The 21,328-nt window shown below is 34.7% G+C and overlaps 1 protein-coding gene across 1 annotated transcript in view; it reads left to right on the top strand.

Moving 5' to 3' along the window:
* LOC106665170 (protein sprint) overlaps window positions 1-21,328 on the top strand; it is a 450,469-nt gene that overhangs the window by 13,104 nt on the left and 416,037 nt on the right. Inside the window, exon 2 of the mRNA XM_014391409.2 lies at window positions 15,040-15,116. Coding sequence (XP_014246895.1) covers window positions 15,040-15,116 — 77 coding nt within the window. The remainder of the gene's footprint in view (window positions 1-15,039; window positions 15,117-21,328) is intronic.

Below are 21,328 nucleotides of genomic sequence, written 5' to 3'. Positions count from 1 at the left end.
CCGAGGTAAAATCAGCGAGAAATTAATGCGTTGCAGAGATTGCAGTAATTAATTAAACAATAATTCAGTGTCGAATGTTTTTGCATTTTCTATGTTCTTGATGTAACGCTTAGTCTTTTATGCTTGTATTTACGGTAGGTTAAGTTTTCCTATTATAAATAACTCGATTTGTTATATGTAAAAATGAGCTAGTTATGTATGAATTGTAATCATTTACAATTGCTGTAGATGTGGGTTGTTAAGCTAGGTAAGTGTAGGGTCACATGCATGTAGTCTACTGGAGTCGAACTAGGAAACTTTACAATAATTGGTGGATTACCTGGAACTTAGCAAACTTGGATGTAGACATCTTTCACCAAATGGGAGCACCGTAGGTTATTGGAGGACATATTCGTTATAGTTGATTGAGTTACAGTTCGTTATAGATGATCCAGGCTTTTAAGCATTTTTTTCCATGTGGTACCTTAAATTAATTCTTTAATCCAAATACATTCCAAGGGACATGATGGACATGTGTGATCGGCGTCAAGTAAACAGAACTGCCTCATTTTGTGGTGTTTAGTGACCGTTAGTTGATGATTATTTGGAGATTGTGAGATGCGGTCTGGTGTGACGTAGGTTTTAGAAAAAAATTTCTTTAACGTGCCAACGTTTCGATTTTTATTGAGTTCACCTTCAGGACCTGGGATTTATAAACATTGTTTAAATTATACAAATACATGTAGTATATGAAAAAAAAAAACGAATTATGCTAAAAATACCATTGTATAAATTAATTTTTAACATCCTACATGTATTTGTATAATTTAAACACTGTTTATAAATCCCAGGCCCTGAAGATGATCTCAATAAAGATCGAAACGTTGGAACGAAAATATTTGTTAAACCTACGTCACACTAGCCAGCATCTCACGATCTCTAAATAATCATCGGTACTGCCTCAGTTTTTCCGTTTTTCAAAACATTTATATCTATATACTGTTACTGGTAATTCTCTGCAATTAGACTTCACCCTGTAAGAGGCTCTTGTAAAGGCTTAACATCAGAAAAGAGAGAAGTTCAGCTGTATATTTTAGCTTGCAAAGTCCTTTATAAGGGGGATGGTCAGGGAACAGACCCTTGGAGAACGCCAAGGACGCTTCGTAAAGGTGACCATATGCCATCAATCTGTACAAAGAATTTCCTTTTCGTTTGGGGTAATTACGAATTAAAAGTGTTAATGTACGTGGTTTAACCAATCGCTGTGATAAATAATGTGTAGAGGTTAAATCCTTGTATGTTAGTTGATTTGCTGTGTAATTTGTAATAACATGCTTTTTAATTTTTATTGTTTTATGTATTTATTGAACTCATGTACATATCGACTGATGTATTAAATATCTTTTTTGTTTCGTTGAATGGCTGTTTGTGCCATCTTCGGTTTTGGTGGCATTTCCTCACTGAAGATGGCGCAATGCCGAAACGCGTTTGAGTACTTCAACAAACCCGCGAGTGAAGAAGTTCACAATAAGTTATTATTATCACATTAAGTTCAGCATGAATTCCTAAATATTTACTAAAAACATTATCATGATCATAAAATTAAACTCAAAAGCCACGGTTATGAAACAAAAGTACGTGTGAATTACTCTTGACGCTTTTCGCGTTTCGCGAGGAATATATCCCCTTTATCAGGACTTTGAAACTATTTGTAATGATTATAATTATATTTATTTAGAAATCGTGAGATGCTGTCTAGTGTGATGTAGGTTTAAGAAAAACATTTTCTTTATCGTGCCAACGTGTCGATCTTTATTGAGCCCTGAAGATGATCTCAATAAAGATCGAAACGTTGGCACGATAAAGAAAATGTTTTTCTGAAACCTACATCACACCAGACGATTTCTAAATAAATATCGATTAACGGTCACTAATCACCACACATTATAATTATAATTACATTAGGATTATGATTAGAGTCTTCTGGCATTTATATACGAAACTTTCTTTTATACAAGTTTCCTTTATTAATTAATTCTTGAATAGCTTGGTAGCGATGCGGAATTTTGCATTTCCTATGTCCCTCCTGTTCCGCTGTGTAGACACGACTTGTAACAGTTTATTGCCATTAATTACTTCTTCGTTCTTACGAACTAATTTTATTCATTACATTGTCGCTAGATAAAAATCTAGTGTTCTTTTTTTTCTTGTTAGGTATTTGTTTTAACCGTATTTGTTACATGGAATTTTATTGTGCAAGTTGTAGTAGAAGTTAATGTTACTTTTATTTATAATAATGAATTTTTTTAAATTTGTTTTTTTAATTCTTATTAAATTGACAAAAATACCTTTCTATAAAAAAAACTTTCCTTTTTTAATTAACTTAAGAATAATTGATGATAAGGATCATAAATCTTGTGGAATTTGGTATATTCTGTTTACTTTATTAACTTTTATATTGGTTTATTTTATTATATCGCATATAAAATTTTCATGTTCTTTTTGTGTTAACATTTTTCTTCTGCTGTGATATCGTATTTATTACATTATAATTGAGCAATCTGCGATTAAATCTTCAACCTTACTTTTGTAAGTCGATTATTTTGATTTTAGTGTCATAGAAACATTTTGTTTTTCATAATTTTCTATTTTAAAAGGTTTCATTGATTAATTCATGAGTAATTTAACATTGACCATGTCGAATTTGGCATTTCCATGTTTCTGATTGTACTCATTCTGTTTTGTTTCTCTTTCTGCTCTGTTCATCTAATTTTGCCGAAGTTAATAGATCCTTAGTATTACTTCTACATGCAGGAATGGTTTATTTTTAATGTCCAAAAATTGTTTTAAATATATAATATAACGAAAATGGCAACAAGAGGGAAAATTCGAACGGTTGTAAGTCGGGAAGGAGAGTTGGTGTCCGAGAGGATCGAAGTCACGATAGCTCAAGTGGTAGAGCAGTGGCGTATTTGGCCGAAGGTCGTGGGTTCGAATCCCGCTCCTGAGACCGACTTTTTTACCTCAACCAAAACCTTAGATAAAAAGAATAATTAATTGAAAGAAGTAGCTTGGTCAGGTGACCACTAAAACATAAATGGGTTAATACAATGTAACTTTCTAGTGGTTGTTTGAATCAAGGAAGAATTTAACGTTGGTCTGCGGAATTTGGCATTTCTTATGTTCTTCATTTTCCACTTTTCCTATTTTTTTTGTTAATTACTTCTATTTCGTGGAATAATTGCCCTGGCACATAAAGTGTCACAGTACATTCATTTGGCATTTACTTGCCAAGGTTTTATCCATTTATGATAAAAAAATTATCAATATCAACATATTTAAATTGATGGGCTAAATTTTTTCTTATGTCTGTTTTTATATAAAAAGAGCGCTTAAAATTGGAAAACTTTAATTTAATAAAAATAAAATAAAATAGATAGGGGTTTTAGAATAAATGATTTCGTCGAGAGACAGTGGTTTGATGAAGTTACTACAGTACTTGTTTTTTTTTTCAATTTAGTTTTTTTTTAAATAATTTGAATGCATTTCTGGTTATTCCATAATCTGACGTTGGTTCGGCGGATTCTAAAAGAAGAGAGTTATTATGTTATAACAGGGCGTGCCATTAATCAATTTGAACCGTTAAGTGTTAACAATCCATTTTCGTCGCTCCATTTATGTCCAGCAGTTATAAAACGCTGTCTCGAATCGTCAAATAACGTGTTCATCAATGTTGGCTATTGTAGTCACACCACGGATCTTAGAATATTCAGACCAAGGTTGAAAAGTCGTAAAGGCCTCGTGCCACCATGGAGAACGAAAGCTGTGAAACCCTGGCAAGATTCTAGTACTATTTTTAATTCTATTTTTCACGACCTTTTTCACTTTTTAAAAATAGCAAAATTCACGATATGAAGTGACGCTTGTTTTGATTGAGAAATCCGCTTTATCTTATCAGATTACTTTTTATGTAATTTTTGTTTATTTTTACGTTGTTTACCTTCCAATTGCCTCAATTTTTGTTTGTAACACCGAAAGAATATGATAGCCGTGTTGAAATTCTTACAGTAAGTTATTAAATTTAAAATTTCTCGCTGGGTTGACGTCAAATGAATAATTATGATTATTAATTTTCAAGTTATTGCCCCGAACTTGTACTGTTTCCTTTTAGTTTAGTACAAGTCTGGACTGAATAACTTACAGCAACATCAGCAATATTTATAACTATTATTTTGATTATTTCGATTAAGAATAAGTAATGCGAGGTTGACACCCGGGACACTTACTTTTGTGCCAAAGCCCTCGTACATGTACCCAGCATGAAGAGAAAGTTTGTGTCCTACTTAATTGAACGATGCCACTCTCTGAATCTATATAGAGAGCGTGTAGGAATGCCACCCGACATGAGAATTGTACTTGAGAATGGCAGAGTATGCAGTTTCTTGTTCTGATATTTTGTGCTCCCCCAGTGTGTGTTGAGAGTATATGTATTTATTTGCGTGAAAGTGTAGTGAGAAAGGGTCAATGCCGGAATATAGACTCAATTAGGTTAGTTAATGATAGGTGCAAAGGGGGATGGGGGTAATATCGAGTACGACCCTAGGCTGAGGGAATAGGATGCAAAAAGGAAATAATGTATAGAGCGACTGAGCGTGTGTTGAGAGTGAATGATCAAATCTTCAGAAGCTTTGTTTCCTTTAAGGGCTTCTAAAACACCAGAAACAATAATGTGTTACTAAATCAGACATGTTAATAAATGACATGGCATACTTAATAATAATAATGGTAGAATAATTATTACCATTAATAATAATGGTAATTATTATTATTAATTTTTAAGGGAGTTTTAACGGCTAAGGTCATTTCACGCCCTAACATCCCAAACCTTCTATCTTAGTTTAGCTATATACCTTCTGAGTGCTATAAAGTTCCGACTCCAAACATTCACTCGTAAACTAATTTATCCTATTGCCATCCAAAGCTTTAATTTATCCTTTTAAAATTCTTAATTAAAATCCCCCTTAAAATCCCATCTTAAATTACGTATAAAATTTATTTATTTATTTATTTTAAATTAGAATTTTGAATTTTTGTTCCATAATTTAAACATTTCCGATAGGCTTGTATGGCTAATAATAATAATAATAAATAAGCACTCAGAAGAGATATAGCTAACCTAAGATAGAAGGTTTGGATGTTAGGGCGTGAAATGACCTTAGCCGTTAAAACGCCCTTAAAAATTAATAATAATAATAATAATAATAATAATATAATGGAGTCAGACTAGCAACAGTCTCAGCATGAGTATAGGCTCGTCCTTTTCCTTTTATTCTTCCATTCAAATATGATAAATAAAGCAATACTACATAACAATAATAAGAAACAAAACACAATAACATTCTTTTTCTTTATCCTTTTTTTCGACGGAGCTATCTTTCTTGTTTAAATTGCGATTTTGGGCATTGCAGTTTATTTCCCCGCAATTTGTATTTTCTTCCATTTCATTTTTCCGCTCCGGCAGCCTCAAAAATTCCTGAAAAAAGAAAGAAATCTTGCACGCACAACTTTCATTCAAACATTAGCAGGCAAACATTCAGTGGTATAACAATTTGGGAAAAGGCCTAAATCTCATTATAAATTCCAATGAATGGTAATTATTATTATTATTATCTTTCTTAAGATTGTTTAGTTATGTTCAGAAATCAATAAATTAAACCATATGCAACATAAGACAATTATCGGTTTTACCGCTGATATAATTGTTACGGTTCTGTTGGTAACCGCCATTCTTAAGTTTATCTCATTTGATCATATGGGTGAAGTTGACCGGTGGGACCAGAATCGCCTTCGTTCCCTCTATTTTTCTGCATTATGGATTTCCTCTGAAAGTTGTTCTCTCGTATTAATAAACAGTAGACTCCCGTGACTTGCCCTAACCCCAAGTATGCCCAATACTTCAGCGAGCTTTTTGAAGTTCGCGTGGCAAACTTGTTCGAAAGAACGTTTCCACTGTCGGTTTGAATTGGACATCGCTTACTACACAATATAAAAAACTTGGTCTTGACCCAAATAGGACCCGCGTAGTTCATGGTGAAGAACAACATTAACGTATACGAAAATAAAACTGGAGGTGGGTCATCCGTTATATTTAGATCTGAAACTATAATAAAACCTGTTGTTCCCATTTATTTGCTCTATAATTTTCTCTACTTCTGCCGAGCGTCAGTATATTGACGTTTAAAACAATTTAAAACGACATAAATAACACCATTTTATAGTGAGTATTAACACAACTAGCGGGTTAATTCGCTATCTAGCGGAATGGGTATTAACAATGCTTTCAGTGCGGGCTGCCGCTATCTACTTGATTTTCACGAACTGCTTGTTATATTTTGTTTTTCCACTTTCATCAAAATAATTTTATTTAAATTATTGTGCAATATTTATCATTTGCTTAGTATATGTTTCTTAAATTATATTCAATATTCATAAACACAACAGGCAAATATTTCGAATTTTAGCCTTGAAGGGATAAAAGAATTTGTTTGATTCCCTTTTGTAAAATACAAATTGTATTTTACTACCCACCTTTATTTTAAATATATAAACAAATTTAATTCTAAAACAGTTTAAATCCTAATTTTTTTGAGGATGACCGTGATTTAAAACTTTGTAAGATTTTGCTTTGTTAGATTCGCTTGAGAATGGCTGCTCAAAATTAAAAACCGTATACGCCGTTGAATTCTGTGTTGAAAAACCTCCTTTAAAAATATACATAGTTAAGTATTTTACCATTTGAAATACAATGCTCCACAAAAAAAAGTGGCGCTCTTTGAAATTTTGATAGTTTTTTAGTTTCATTTCAGTAATATTGGTGCCTATATTTTTTGAAATTGAGGTATTTATTAAAAGATTGGGTTAGTAGGAAAATAAAAACTCTCTCTCTCTCTCTCTCTCTCTCTCTCTCTCTCTCTCTCTCTCTCTCTCTCCCTCTCCTTTCTCTCCTCTCTCACAAAAAAATTACATATGTGTATGAGCATAAAACATTATATTCGAGCAGAAACATTTTAAACTTTTGACTTAAGAATATTTCTCTTTAATTATGCTCGTTAACATTATAAATGTTAAGAGGCACTTGTAGTGATAGAAATTCTCTATAAACTATATAGTTCTAGCGGATCTTTTCAGTAAATAAAAAACGTAAAATAAAAGTATGAATAAGTACTATGTAAAATGTAGTAGTTTACAACGTAGAAAGAATATTTTTTCTTGTTCTTAGTTATTTTGAAGTTTACTCGGTTTAGCACCATTTGACTCAAAAGGGTCGAATCTGTCGGAGCAAAAGGTATAAAAACATAAATTGGATTTTTTTAGTATTTTTTCTCGCCTATTTTGAAGTTTGCGAGCTTTGTTATTTCGTTGTTTACACCATGTAAGGATTGAAAATTACAAGGTGTGATGACATTGATGATAGTTTCATAGTTGTTCTAACCTCGGGGCACTCGAAAAATCTGGCAGTCGCACGAATCGCGGTAGGCGAGTCAAACAAAGAAACAGACCGTGGATGATATGCTGGATAATAATTGTGATTTCTATCATTTTCCTTCACGATTTGATGAACACTTCAGGGTCGGTTCAGATCGTAGTCACGTCAAGTCGGGGCTTTATAAGGGCAGCGTCGAATAGGCAAATCGTCGACGGCTTGTGTTCACGGTGAAGTCGGGCATATTCAGATTCGCTCTGATTGCTTTGATCGTCTAATAGCCCCTGCAGAATAGGCTAAGGAGAAAGAAAGACCCAAAGTCAATTTGTTAACTTGTAGTTAACCCGAGTCGGGATTCACCCGAATATCAAGAAGGGAGAGTGATTTCATATTTTCCGCATGAGCGACAACTCACTCAGTCATTGTCCTCTCCCTCTTGGGACCTGACGAAATTGTTTCCTTCCTCAAGAGCAAATTCTTGGAAAGAGGGCATTTTACCGTTTAACCAGAGGGGGAGTGGAGATGGAAATGTTAATGGTCCCGCCATAAGACCCACCTTCTCTCGGCTGTTGACATTCGAGGAAGATCGGTCTGGTACGAAGTTTGCAGTGATATTGAGCACAAAGCAAATAGTAAGAAGGGCTATTCAGCAGTTTAGGTTATCACCGCTTAACTGTCAATCTCCCGTATGAATAATATTCATAAGAGACAAACATAAACCCAACCAAGGTTTATGGCATATTCTCTAGCTCCGTTTCTCTTCTGAACACCGTTACATATTAATATACATATGTATACTAATTTTCTACAAATTGGCTAGAGAGAAAGGTGTTGATTTCAGCCAGTTTATAACTAACTTTGTAACCCATGTGAAAATATATATTTTATTATGTCACGTCTGTTACGTGGACGATGACCAACGCGCTTTGTATAGATTTAGTGCGAAAAAGGAATAAAACTGGTATAACAGATTTAAAAAATGTTTGGATTATTCAATCATTGGAAAATCCAATGAAAAATCGTTATGCCAGCAAAAAATCATACATAAAATTTTTTACCATGCAGCTCTTATGACGTTTATAACTTTCACTCCTGCTAGAAAATGGAAAACACATAGGTGACAAACAATGTATGTAGATAAAAAGTTTGCGCAAAAAATATGTACCATTTTCCATAGGGAAGCCAAAACAAGTGGACGAAATGATGGTCCATTTTAAAGCCTAAGTTCGTTTTCATGTACGAAATGTTCAAGAATGAAAGGACATATGACCAAACCAACATAGCATAATGCAAAATTATCGTAATTACACTGGAATGTAATACGGAAAAATTAGGTCGAAATCACCTAGTATATATTACAGAATACCGCGGTGACCACAGGCAATTCATTGATTAATTACTCGAGAAGGGGCAGCTTCCGGACTGGACGTTAATTTCGTTTGGCCGATATCGATATTTTGAAACATCAAGATATTATAACAAAATGTGAATATTTATATTTTTAGCATGGATTTCGTTTTTCAACATCGATATTTTTGTAGCTTGGTCGATTTTTATTATTTTTGGCTGATAGACGAAAACAGCAAGGATAGAGAGACCAAAATTCATCTCCCTGCATACCTCAAGGGAAATCTCACAGAGGTTTTTTGAAGAATAAATATCAATGTTTAGCATAGATGTGTTTATTCGATATTTTGTGAATATCGATTTTTTAACGTAGATGTGGTTGTTACTGATAATTGTTGGTCTGCCTACCCTCGCCGATCATGTCTATCAGAATGGTTTCGGCATTTCGCCATCTTCAATGTAGGGTTTGATAATTAAAAAAAAAACGTTTTGAAACTATTATTAGAAGAATTCGAAGGAAGGGAGTCACATTAGCAAAAATAATAAGTAAGTTATGATAAAATAATAACAGATCTACAGTGTGTTTACCATAGACGTTTTTGTTCTAGAGTTTTCAACATAGATGTTTTTCAAATTCAGGTTGTTTTTTATTGTTTTTCAACATCGATTTTTTTGTTCGATGTTATTTTTTATACCGTATATTTCTGAAAACTTCATTTCCTTCTTTTTCGGAACCCCAACTTATAACCTATCTTGTTTGACTTTATCTGGACTTAACAAGGATTTTAATTTATTTAACGTTTAACAAGAGTCCCATGTTGACAGCCATCCAGTTCATATTGTTCTGCATTCTGTTATTTTCCAAGTGAGAATCATCAGTGGTAAAACGTGTAATCTGTTCTAAAAATTTATCTCATTCTTAATGTACTTTTGTGCCTTACGAAATAGAGATAGTGTTGGGTCTTAATTTTAGTGCTGAAAGCCCGTAATTAGGCACAAACTGCATCGGGTATTAGTGAGTACAAATCTTTTTCTGACCAAAGGTCAAATTCACTTGTCTATAGTTGTAAATTGTAAACCGGCGGCTGTCAACAAGCGTTGATAGCAAAATCCCTTTTCTGACAGTGTACTGTTTATACTGCGTACACACCTTGTAAATATCGTTTGTAAATAATAGGATTTGGGGTTCCACTCACTTGACTGCACTGTGCAACAGCCGTTTCTATTGCCGTTTCTCTTGACCGAAAACAGTATTGCTCGGGTGTCTTCCTAGCCACCAGGTTTACTGTGGAAACTCAAGAAGATTCTTCCCAGTACCTTTTATCTTATCCTCCCATCCTAACGGACTGACCGATATTGTCGTATCTGTCAGGGAACTTCCTCTTATATTAAATTTGGATTCCCCTAAGGTTGTAAGTATTCTTGGCCCGAATCTCTTTACAATATACTCTGCTGACGTTCCTATTTGCCCACACACTCTTCTTCTTATTTGCCGACGACACGGCTATCCCTTGTCACTCCAACCCATCCGTCGTAAGCTCCTATCCGCAAATCATTTCACCCTATTATATCACTGGTACTGCAAATGGAATGAAAGCAAAAGTGCGCAAGTCTCGTTCGCAGTAAAAAAAGTCACTTCGTCCTTCATAACGACTGAGTGACATACTAGATACCGCTTGCAGCCATAGTAGATACCTGAAACTCTACATTGATAAAAGACTGACGTGGAACCCACACACTCGCCTGAAATGACAAGAGATATGAACCGCCGTTACAAACTTGTAATGAGTCTTTTCGACCAACGATCTCACCTAAACCCTAACAACAAACTGACCATTTACAGAACTCATTCATCCGATATGGACCTCGGAATGGAGACGGGGGCTCACCCAAACATTCCAATTAACCCCGTATCCAGTCTCCCAATCCAAAATCCTAAGAAAAATTTTTAGTGCTCCCTTCTACGTCCCCAATAAAACCATTCACACTGCCCTCCATATTCCATTCGTTCACGACCTTATAAAAACCGTTATCGGAAATTCCACAATAACCTTTCTATACCCAAAACTCTCGTTTAACAACTTTCCACACCAACCCTACCTGGAAATCATCCACGTCGGCTGAAGAGGCAATGACTTAAAGATTGCTTCACTGATGTGTATATGTGTGCAGTGTGAGGGTGTATCACCCGTGGGTGGTTCCTCTCATCATGTTTAGTTATTATGTTAGTCTATAAATTATCAAATGTAAATTATACATGTAACGAAAGATGTAGTTGTAAATCACTACAATAATCACAAAAACTTACTAGTTAGCATCTTGGTTCTTTATCGCCATCAAAATGTAGTGTAGATGTTTTTATATAATTTTGTTCAATGAATGATATCAGAAGGTGACAGAGACTGTAAGGCCGTTTTGCAAGTAGGCATGAAATGAGCGAAACGTCAAGAAAACCATCTACATTACACCTTGGCCCCTTCTTTACCTTACCTTTTACGCGTTCTTTACTTTGGGAAAGCTCAATTGCCCGTGTCATCATAAAATTTCTATAGGACTCTCAACTCGAGAATAGCGCCATGAATAAAGAATGTTCACCGGGGCGTGCCGAGCTTGCAATTCGGTGAAATGCCGCAAAGTGAATATGCACTCATTTGTGGAGCAACGCCTCTGGGAAATACACCCGGTTCACCCCAGCCTGTTTTTATATCGGAATTGAATTTTCGGAAAACATGTAACTGATCTATATCTGCGAGTTGTACGCTTATTTTAAACGATGCCATTTGTCCGACGAAATCACCTTCAGCGTATCGAACAGTTTTCATGCTAAGACTAAGCTTCCTATTACCATACCCACTCGAAAATGTCGTATAAACGGGACAGCTCGTTCGGTACTAAATTAATTTACGTAAATGTTTACTCCCTGGGTACCTTATATGTACGAGGCTAGGGTCACTTAGGAAGCTTACGTTTTTATAGTTCTTCGTAATCATTTAATCGAGAACTATAAATAGTAGTCGAGTTGCAGGGTAAGCTAGGCTATCTGCGAAGACCAAAGAATGCCTTTGTATAAAAGTATACTTTTATTTTTTAAATTAGAAATAATCCTTTATATTGTATGCATAAATAGCCCAATAGACGAATATTTGTCGTGATGTACATGATCGTAAGAGTTCAACTCCTAATAACAAATGCGCAAAACCACACGCCAAAACACGTTAATGTATGAAATATTCCAGAGCGAAATGATATATTTCCAGAACAGCATTATACATGCATATTTAAATTGATTTATAATTTTAAGNTATATATAACGTAAAATGGATTAATTATTCGAGAAAGGACGTGTAATTTCTGAACTGGGCGTTACTTTTGTTTGGCTGCATCGATGTTGATGCTTCGAAGCAAAACATGATTTTATTTATAGCTTTTTAGATTTAGCTTTTTAATATCGATGTTTACGTCCACGTTTCTACAACATGGATATTTTTGTAGTTTGATAATTTTCTATTATATTAGTCAGAGGGACAAAAACAGCGAGAATAGGCAGACCAAGAATAAGGGTTCATTATCCTGCAGACATCAAGATGAAATCTCACAAATATGTTTTTGTTCGATGCTTTTTTCAATATAGATGCTTTTGTGTGTATTTTCAAGTGTCGATGTGTTTTGGGTTTGTTGTTTTTCAACGTAGATGTTTTTGTAATTTGATTATTACTGATTATTGTACGCCAAGCTTGCTGATTTGGTCTGCCAGACAGCAAAAAGGATTGAGGTGCGCTTGATTGACTTATATCTTCACCCTCGAGTTGGAAGCGGACAACAAATTGTTCAGTTCAGTAATTTCAATAAGAAAAAACAAAGATTCTGCATATATATCGACAACCCCTTCTCTGTAGACTTTCTTTACAGCGGTCATGTTAATTACAACTATGTGTTGGATGGCGCATCTAAAAAGATGTCCTCTATTTCTGCGATGAGACAACTGATGTAGCAAATAAAAGGCAATTAGCAATTGCTTAAACCATTAATCGTGTTAATTACTTGTAAATATGAGAGGTCGCTTCTTGAGAAAGTTTAAATTTGATTTCCATGTCTTTATCTTATTTCTTCTCCCATTTGTATAATTTTCTTTCATATAATAATATTTTTGCTTTTCCTAGATGGCTATCAAAATTTTGTTTGTAAAACGTTTTCTTGAGGTTGAACCCGATTTCAATTTTTAACTACGGATCATTGAAGACAAACCGATTTAGTTTACCGGGAAAAGAACGATAATTAAAGTTTCCACATTAATATAAGAGCGCGAGTTTTGTTTAATTATTTGATACATTAGAAAAGTGTGTGATTTATGAAAAAAAAATCATGTAAAACTCGTGCTTGCTTGCTCTCAAGTCTTGTTCTAGCTTCTATATGATAACACCGTATAATTATGATTTGACAAACAAAATATTATTAAATTAATTTCTGCCCTAAAAGTATATATTCAACACAAACAGTGCCATTGAATGTAGTTAACACACAAAACCATGACTAAAATATGTTCAAATTGTAACAAAAGCTTTATTTAATTTGTTCACGGCTGACGGATTCCAAAGGGAAATACGTCTTACACCAGATTAACAGCGAGAATAGACAGACCCGAGAAAATCAATTTTGTGAACGTCCTGGGCTAAGTTTACCAACGCTCTGACCACTCAGTATATAATTTAACTACACTGGAAACATTATTAAAGTGAAATAAATGAAACCATGACGTTGGAATTATGAAGTTTGACGTTTTAATTTTTTTTTAAATAAAACATTTCTGTCTTTAAAAGACGGAAACTCTTCATGAAAAAGACCACCAGCTTGAATTTAAAGAGACGCGTTCAATATGTTGTTAACTTCAATATATTCAGCTGTATTCCTAGCCATATCGGAAGCCTTTAACACTTTCAAAAGATATTCACCAAACACTATTTGGAACCTCTTACTTTTCGGAAAGATTGCTTCAAATTAGGAAACAAGACGTGTATTTAGATTTGCTCGAAATCAAGGCTGGCGTACTACAAGGTAATATCCTTAGCCCCGTACTGTACTTGCTTTATACAAGTGACCTACATGGAAAACATAACCATCGTAGTATTGGCGATAACAATCTCCCCTCAGTCGAAAATGTATTTATACATATTCCAACCGACTGAAAATGGCACTCAACAGCATCCATGGCTGGCCATCTCTAAGATGAAAATATTAAGGCTTGGCATTCGATAAAAATTTATTGAAAAGAAAAACTATAAAAAATGGAAAGAACTCGACTTCAAATATTGGCAACTTTACTAGTTGCTGGGACGGAATTCCCGACAATCATGTTTTAACAATCATATATTAAAACCTATATGGATTTATGGTATACAACTTTGGGATCGTGCCGGAAAGTAATAATAATGACATATCATGATCATCCCTCACCTCGACCTAGAGATCACATTTGCTTTTATGTACTTTCAAAGCAACCCGAATACCGAGGAGAGCAGCAGAAAAGAGAGAGACAGACGGGGACGAAGCAGTTTGAGTTAGTTCTTTGAAAAGTTCCGAGGTTAACTCAGTTTACTAAACTATGACACTAATGAGTGGAATTAACCAGTTTTAATATAAAAAATTGCATTGAAATATTTTTTCTATATCTGTTTAGTTATTCTTCTGCATGTAAATAACTCTATATTGAAGTTACTTCATGTTCTTGTGTTAACCCACAAACACAGACTCGCCCGTACGCACCCACCATGGTAGTTAGATGCTTTCAACTGTTAATACAGGGGAAAAGAGTAAATTCATTAAATGCAAACATATTTACCTTGGACTGTATTTTTAAAAACAGTGGTTAAATTGTTTCTTTACCCCACATGGAAAGAGGTTTTAAATTAAATAACAAAAGAGAAAACAATCGTGTCTATTAAAGAAAAAATTGGAATATTGGAAGTTGAAAACCTCCTTGTGATTCAAACCTAATAAACCCGATCCGAGGATTCCCTTCGAGCCGGACGGTACACAATTTAATTTTTATCCCCCTGAAGGACGCCATCGACCGAATGGAATCGGGTTTTTCGGTTCACCGGAGTGATTTGAGGAAAGGGCCCTCTGAAGGGGTCGAAGCGAAAAAATTCCCTTTTTAAAGATTCTTTTTTATAGTGTATCTTCGTCGTATACCTCTCATACGATACATTTAACAAGAGTTGTTTGTGTTTTAGATTCGTGTGATGCGGTTATGAGAACGATGGAGGAAGAGAGCAACAAAGAACCGTCGGTTTCTTCATACTATATGAAGGTAAGTGAAATTAATCTTTATATCCATTGAGACGCCACCGGGCAATAAAGAATCGTTTAATTTTTCCGGATCGAGATATGCGATTAATTAAGTCCGGTCCAGAAAGGCCCCGGAGTGTATTCGTGCTTAAATTTTTACAGCCTCTTAAAGACCCCGGTGGGATCGTCGGCGGAAATTTAATTCAAAAGGACCTTAGGGGATTTTCATTCACAAGGAGAAAATTGTTTTATCGGGGGTGAAGTCGAGCGTTTGTGCAATTACATTAGACGACGTTTTCCCGCGGAATTGCAATTGACAGCGACTTCTCGAAGTCCTCGAGGAGAATTTCATCCCTGGCTCTATTGAAATAATTATCCTGAAAGCTCCTTGGTTTAATCTGGGGTCGTGAACACCTGCGCCCCGGCACTTTGGGAAACATTTTTAATAGACCCGTCTTCCCCTTGTACTTAACTCGTTGCTGTAAATAAATACGGAAGCATGTGTTTTAGTGCGGTTAAATATTAATATTAAGTCCTTTCTACGGAGTACACTTGTATTTTACATCCATAAGGTGAATTTAACTAAGGAAGAGTGCTCCAGGACATTCTTGTCGCATCCGAACACCGGTAGTATCACGATTGAATTACTTATCCCGCTTCCAATTCGGTTTTAGAGGCTGTGTACCGTTCTTCTTGAACTCGTTGCTTAGGGTAGTATTTCTCCCCTATCCATTTGAATATTTTATCAATGAACGATGCCCTCATGTGATCTAAATTCTCCCCTTGAAGAAAGGACACGGTCTTTTGGGGACATTTTCTCATTTATATGCATGAAGAAACGAATGTACTGGTTGTAGTAAAGATGACAAAATTTGTGAACTTCACTTTTTATGCAGGACAAAGTCTGAGATACGTTATTGTGATATTTCACACATTCGGGAACGTTGTATATTTTATTTATTTAATGTTTTGAGGTAATCTTCTCCGAAATGATCGAAATCATTCCTCATTATTGTTTATTATACGTACAATAATAAAGCTTCATGTAATTCAGTTCAGTTTAATGTGAAAAAATGGAGATAATGAAATTAAGTAGTATGAAAAACATTATGCTTATCTTACGTACGAACTGTAAGTATGAGAAATTTCACAAGTATTGTGTGACCTAAATACTCATCCAAGTCATCATGGATGACCTACTACAATCATGGGCAATTAAATCATTTAAATCAGCAACTATGAGATTAGCCAATAATACTTCACCGACATGTCACATAAACTCAATGACAGTAGACCGAGCAAGAGAACAATGAAACTACAGAAATATCACATGAAATTGCAAATAAAATGACTACATTTCACCAAATTAGTATATAAACTCACCAATGAAGTTAGCGAAATGTAAAAACGAGTCTGACAGACAGAACCGGTAGAATAACCCGACAAGGAGGATCAAGGACTATGAAGCTGCAACAAATATCAGCAAATTGCACTTCACTAAGATCCACGTCCATTCTCATGCACGATTCGAGTTCATATTGTTGACCGTTAGGATACGACTCAAAATATCAATCATACTAAATCCATCAAGGCAGATAGCGGAATAATGCTATGATAAATAAAACTGAAGAGTGTCGGCAGACGATCGGAGGTGATCAAGCTTTTCAAAAAATTATTTCTTTACTACGTATAGTAGATTTTATTTTACTTAAGTAATGGATTTGTTTTGTTTAAGACTGAGGAGAAATAGGCGAACTAGGTTGAACTGAGGTTAAGATACGGACAAATGTTTTAATACCCAACAATAATTTATCAAAACATCATTTGAACCATCTATTCAAGATAGTGAAAAGCCGAAACGCATAAATTTTAATATCGATGTTTATTATAATTAAACTTTGCTCGAGTGACATTCGATTATCGATATTTTTATTCACACTAAACAGTACGAACAGAAATTGAGTCTCGGAATGAACATGGAAGTTGAATGAATATGAAAGGAAATTAGGGGCGAGAATAGGGTGATATAACGTCTGACAAACGAAAATAAATTAATGGCGCTCAATGTTGGCGCTGAGAGTGTGAATAAGAGAGAAATGGATTTTATTTCAATGATTTGCGATTATTTACAATATTCACAATGTTGTTGTGAGCAGTCGCTGTCTACTTTTAAGTGTTAATCACAATCTTATTGATAACTTTTATAAAAAACAAAACCTTCGAAGAACAGATGATATTTGAGACAGAATTTGACTTCTGAAAAAATGTATTTACAGTAGGATTTTTCTGCTTGGATGGAACTGCTTATTATCTTCTAAATTATCTATAAGATTAATGATTTATTACAACCAAGGTTATTATGTTTATGTGTAGCGCATATCCGCTAAATTTGTCGTGCCCAGCTGTCCTAGTAATGTTTCACAAATAGTAATTCTCCTCGGTACAAACGGAAAATTTAATTGTTCGCGTAATTTCACAGCTACAATGCTCTGAACAATGGGACGGAGGTTTCAGTATCTCTCAGCGATCCCTCGTCCCGTTGTACCCTGGCATTCTAATGGATCATCTATTAGCCCGGCAGACTCCTGATGGAATTAATCCTACCAAGTGCTCACCAGGTGTTCGGTCCCAAAGGATTTACTGGACCCCATTGTTTTTAACGGTCCATTGCTCCTAAGAAGTGGTCTTTACCAGCGAAGGATATTGTCGACCGGTCAACTGTCACCCGGCTGTTGCACTTCCTGTAACTAATTTAATTGGACCTGTATTTCTTGTATTGATCTCCAGCTGCATTCCCTCGAGATTAACACCCTTGAAACGCTAATACTGGTTAAAATAAACAAAAATAAAGCAATAAAAATTTCTACTTTAATAAGTAGTAGTATTCTTTGTTATTATTGGTTATTTTTAAAAAAATTTTGCTTTTGTAAATTATTTTTTGAAATTTATTATCAACCCTCGGAGTGCCGGTGTTTTTGATTAAAAAAAACCATTTCTATGTATCCAGCGGCCTTGAATTATCAAACACGGGACTTTTACCATACCGTGATGAGCGCTGTGTCAACGCCTTGCCCCCTTGTTAATGTTATTCGGTCTCGAAATAAAACCCAATATGTTTTCCAATAATTTATTAGCGATTAGATCCATTTTGTTCTAATCTGTATCAAAAGAACCGTAGGTTTTTTCTACCCTCATGGGACACTTTTATTTGTTTAAATGATCCACCCATAAATTTTCAAATTATTTTAAAAAGTCCTTAACTCGCTAATTGGGTGATAAGTATATGAGATCATCTTCTTGTTACATAATGAAACTAGGCCCGTTGTTCTCCTCCCCAATTGGGGAATTGATGTGTCCTCGTTCAAACGAAGTTGTTTCAATTTCGTCAAGTGTTAAAAACACGCTGAATGGTTTGGTAGGAACAATAAACTTCTTAAATATTTTTCTTAATTTTCTAACGTTACAATTTTGACATAACTACGTTGCGATATTTTTGAAATCTAGAACAAGATCACTAATTAGGAAAAGCTGAAGAAGTTTCCTAGTTGTATAATTGTGTGGTGATTAGTGACCGTTAATCGATATTTATTTAGAAATCATGAGATGCGGTCTGGTGTGATGTAGGTTTCAGAAAAACATTTTCTTTATAGTGGCAACGTTTCGATCTTTATTGAGATCATTTTCAGGGCTCAAAGTGTTTGTCTTCTGTGTAATTGTGTCATATTGTATAATTTTGTCGTAAAAGGGTCAGGAGAGGTGAATTACAACGAACAGTTTTGCCCCACATATCTGTGAATTTTTATTATAATCCCAATTTTTAATTTACATTCGCCAGCTAGAAAGAAGGCATCCTCACTTTTTCTAAAGATATTAGTTTACAAGAATTCACTAATTTCGTGGTCTGCTTGACCAATTAAATCATTACAATTAATTAAGGTTTTTAGTTGAGATGAAAAAAAGCTAATGGCACGAGCGGGATTCGAACCCACGATCTTCGGCTAGATACGCCGCTGCTCTACCACTTGAGCTATCTTGACCTCGATCCACTCGGACACTAACTTCCCATCTCCACCTTTTGAATTTTCCCTCCTTTTTGCCATTTTTTAAATGTCGTGTAATCTATTTGATTCTCGGCGAAAAATGAAATGGCCACGGCGAGCTTTAGGGAAAGTAAATTTCATTTTTACTTATTAAATTCAGTAGTTTTATGGTCCGCTTGACCAATTCATATATTTCAATTAATTAAGGAGTTGAGATAGGAAGTTGATGTCCGAGTGGATCGAGGTCATGATAGCTCAAATGGTAGAGCAGCGGCGTATTTAGCCGAAGATCGTGGGTTCGAATCCCGCTCGTGCCATTAGCTTTTTTTCATCTCAACTAAAAATCTTAATTAATTGTAATTATTTTACAAGGTTATTTCCACTATGAGGTTTTATGACAGCTCGAGGTGCCCGGTGTTTTTGAATAAAAATTGTATGTCGAGTTCGAATTTAGGGCCGCTGTGTTCGAACCCTGGACCTATACGTTACAGTAACGAGGGTCTTGTCAACGCCTTTACCGTTGCGGCCACCGACGAACCCTTAAAATTTTTAAAATAATGTTTTTCAGGGATAAATTGACCGGACAGCTATCTGATTTAAGTTGAAAAAAATTGTGTCTTTGCGTCCGGACATTTTCCTTGTTCTCAAGAATCCATTGGGAAAAGCTTTTTTTTGAGAATTTGGATTTGAGAAAAAAGATTCTCCAATCTGTCTGAAAATGAGTCCCAAAATACTCTATACTCCAGGTTGATGGTTATATTTGTGAACTAAAACACCAATTATTCTTTATTCCATGTAAACAGCTCAAAAGTGAATAGGGATATTTGTCATTTATTCTTATTCTATTAATTTTAATTAAATAAACCGAAATATTCTTGTAAGTTGGATAAAACAAAATAGAAAATACAAACCACAAACAAAGAAATGTTCTTCCTCATTTTAATAACGGAATCACCTAAATAAACATGAACATTACTCTGTTTGTAAACAAACACCTTTTTTCGTCTTTTCTCCATTTCAATCCAGTTGTATTCTCTTTACACATGGAAAGACATCATGTTGATCCAGAAATTCGCAATATTATTGTGAGATAATACACCATAGCAAGTGGATATCCAGAGGCAGTTAGCATTTTTTAGAGCGTGGTCTCCCGGGCTATAGCCCGAGTCCGAGGGACTGGAAGTATCGATAGGAGGCCTAGTATTGGATCTCAGTGCGTTAACGGAGTACAGAAATATTGTCATTGCTGCAAGACGGAACCTTTCTGTAGTACGTTATGTCCAAGAAATTATCGAGGAATACATCTTTCGAAACAGGGATCTCATTGGCAGGGATTTTCGATTTTTTGATAACAATGGCAGTCCTCATAGAGGCATAGTTGCTTATCAATGTTTAGAAAACCTGGGAATTTCCCACCTGCCCCTTCCCCCATTGGCTCCAAATCTCAATCCCGTTGAGTACATGTGGGATGCGTTGCAGAGAAGGCTTTTCGATCACCATCCGCAGCCAGTTGACCTTTAACAATTGAATGCAACGTTGGAAAGTCTATGGGGTGAAATTTCTTATGACATTTTTGACACCTTATTAACAGTAAGCCTAGTAGGTTCAGAGTGGTTTTAGCTAACATAGGACTTGCACGATACTAATTGTTTAAAACATTATTGTGTCCGATAAACTATATAAAATTATAGAACTTTTATTTAGTTATTTTTCAAAATACTTTAATTAAATGTTCCACCGGTAAAAAACATTAATTTCTAATAAATTTTAATACAATTTATAGTAAAAATAAAAATGATAGGGAAAGTAAATACTACAAAATGGGCAATATCCCTATTCATTTTTGTGCAGTTTGTTTATTATAATCATTATTTGTTTCCGGTACGTCCGTGGTCCCTCTTCAAAGATCTAATATTTTATTTTATATTAGCCATAAATATTTGTTTTTATTGAAACAGTCAGAAATCAATCTTTTTTTATTATTATGAGACAAATATTTATGTACCTTTGAAGAGGGACCAGGGGTTTAGCTCGTAATGCGACTAAAAGAAATAGATGGCACAAAGAAAAATTAGTGTTTTAGATAAAAAAAATTACCTTGATTATAAAGTATTATTACAACCAATTTAAATTAATAAAAATAGTTTTTATTACCAAAATATATTTTTTAAATTAGTTTTGAGACATTCTTAAT

Source organism: Cimex lectularius, unplaced genomic scaffold (genome assembly GCF_000648675.2).
Source record: "Cimex lectularius strain Harlan isolate CLEC.00 unplaced genomic scaffold, Clec_2.1 scaffold140, whole genome shotgun sequence".
Lineage (NCBI taxonomy): Eukaryota > Metazoa > Arthropoda > Insecta > Hemiptera > Cimicidae > Cimex > Cimex lectularius.
This window is presented reverse-complemented; position numbering and strand designations above follow the sequence as displayed.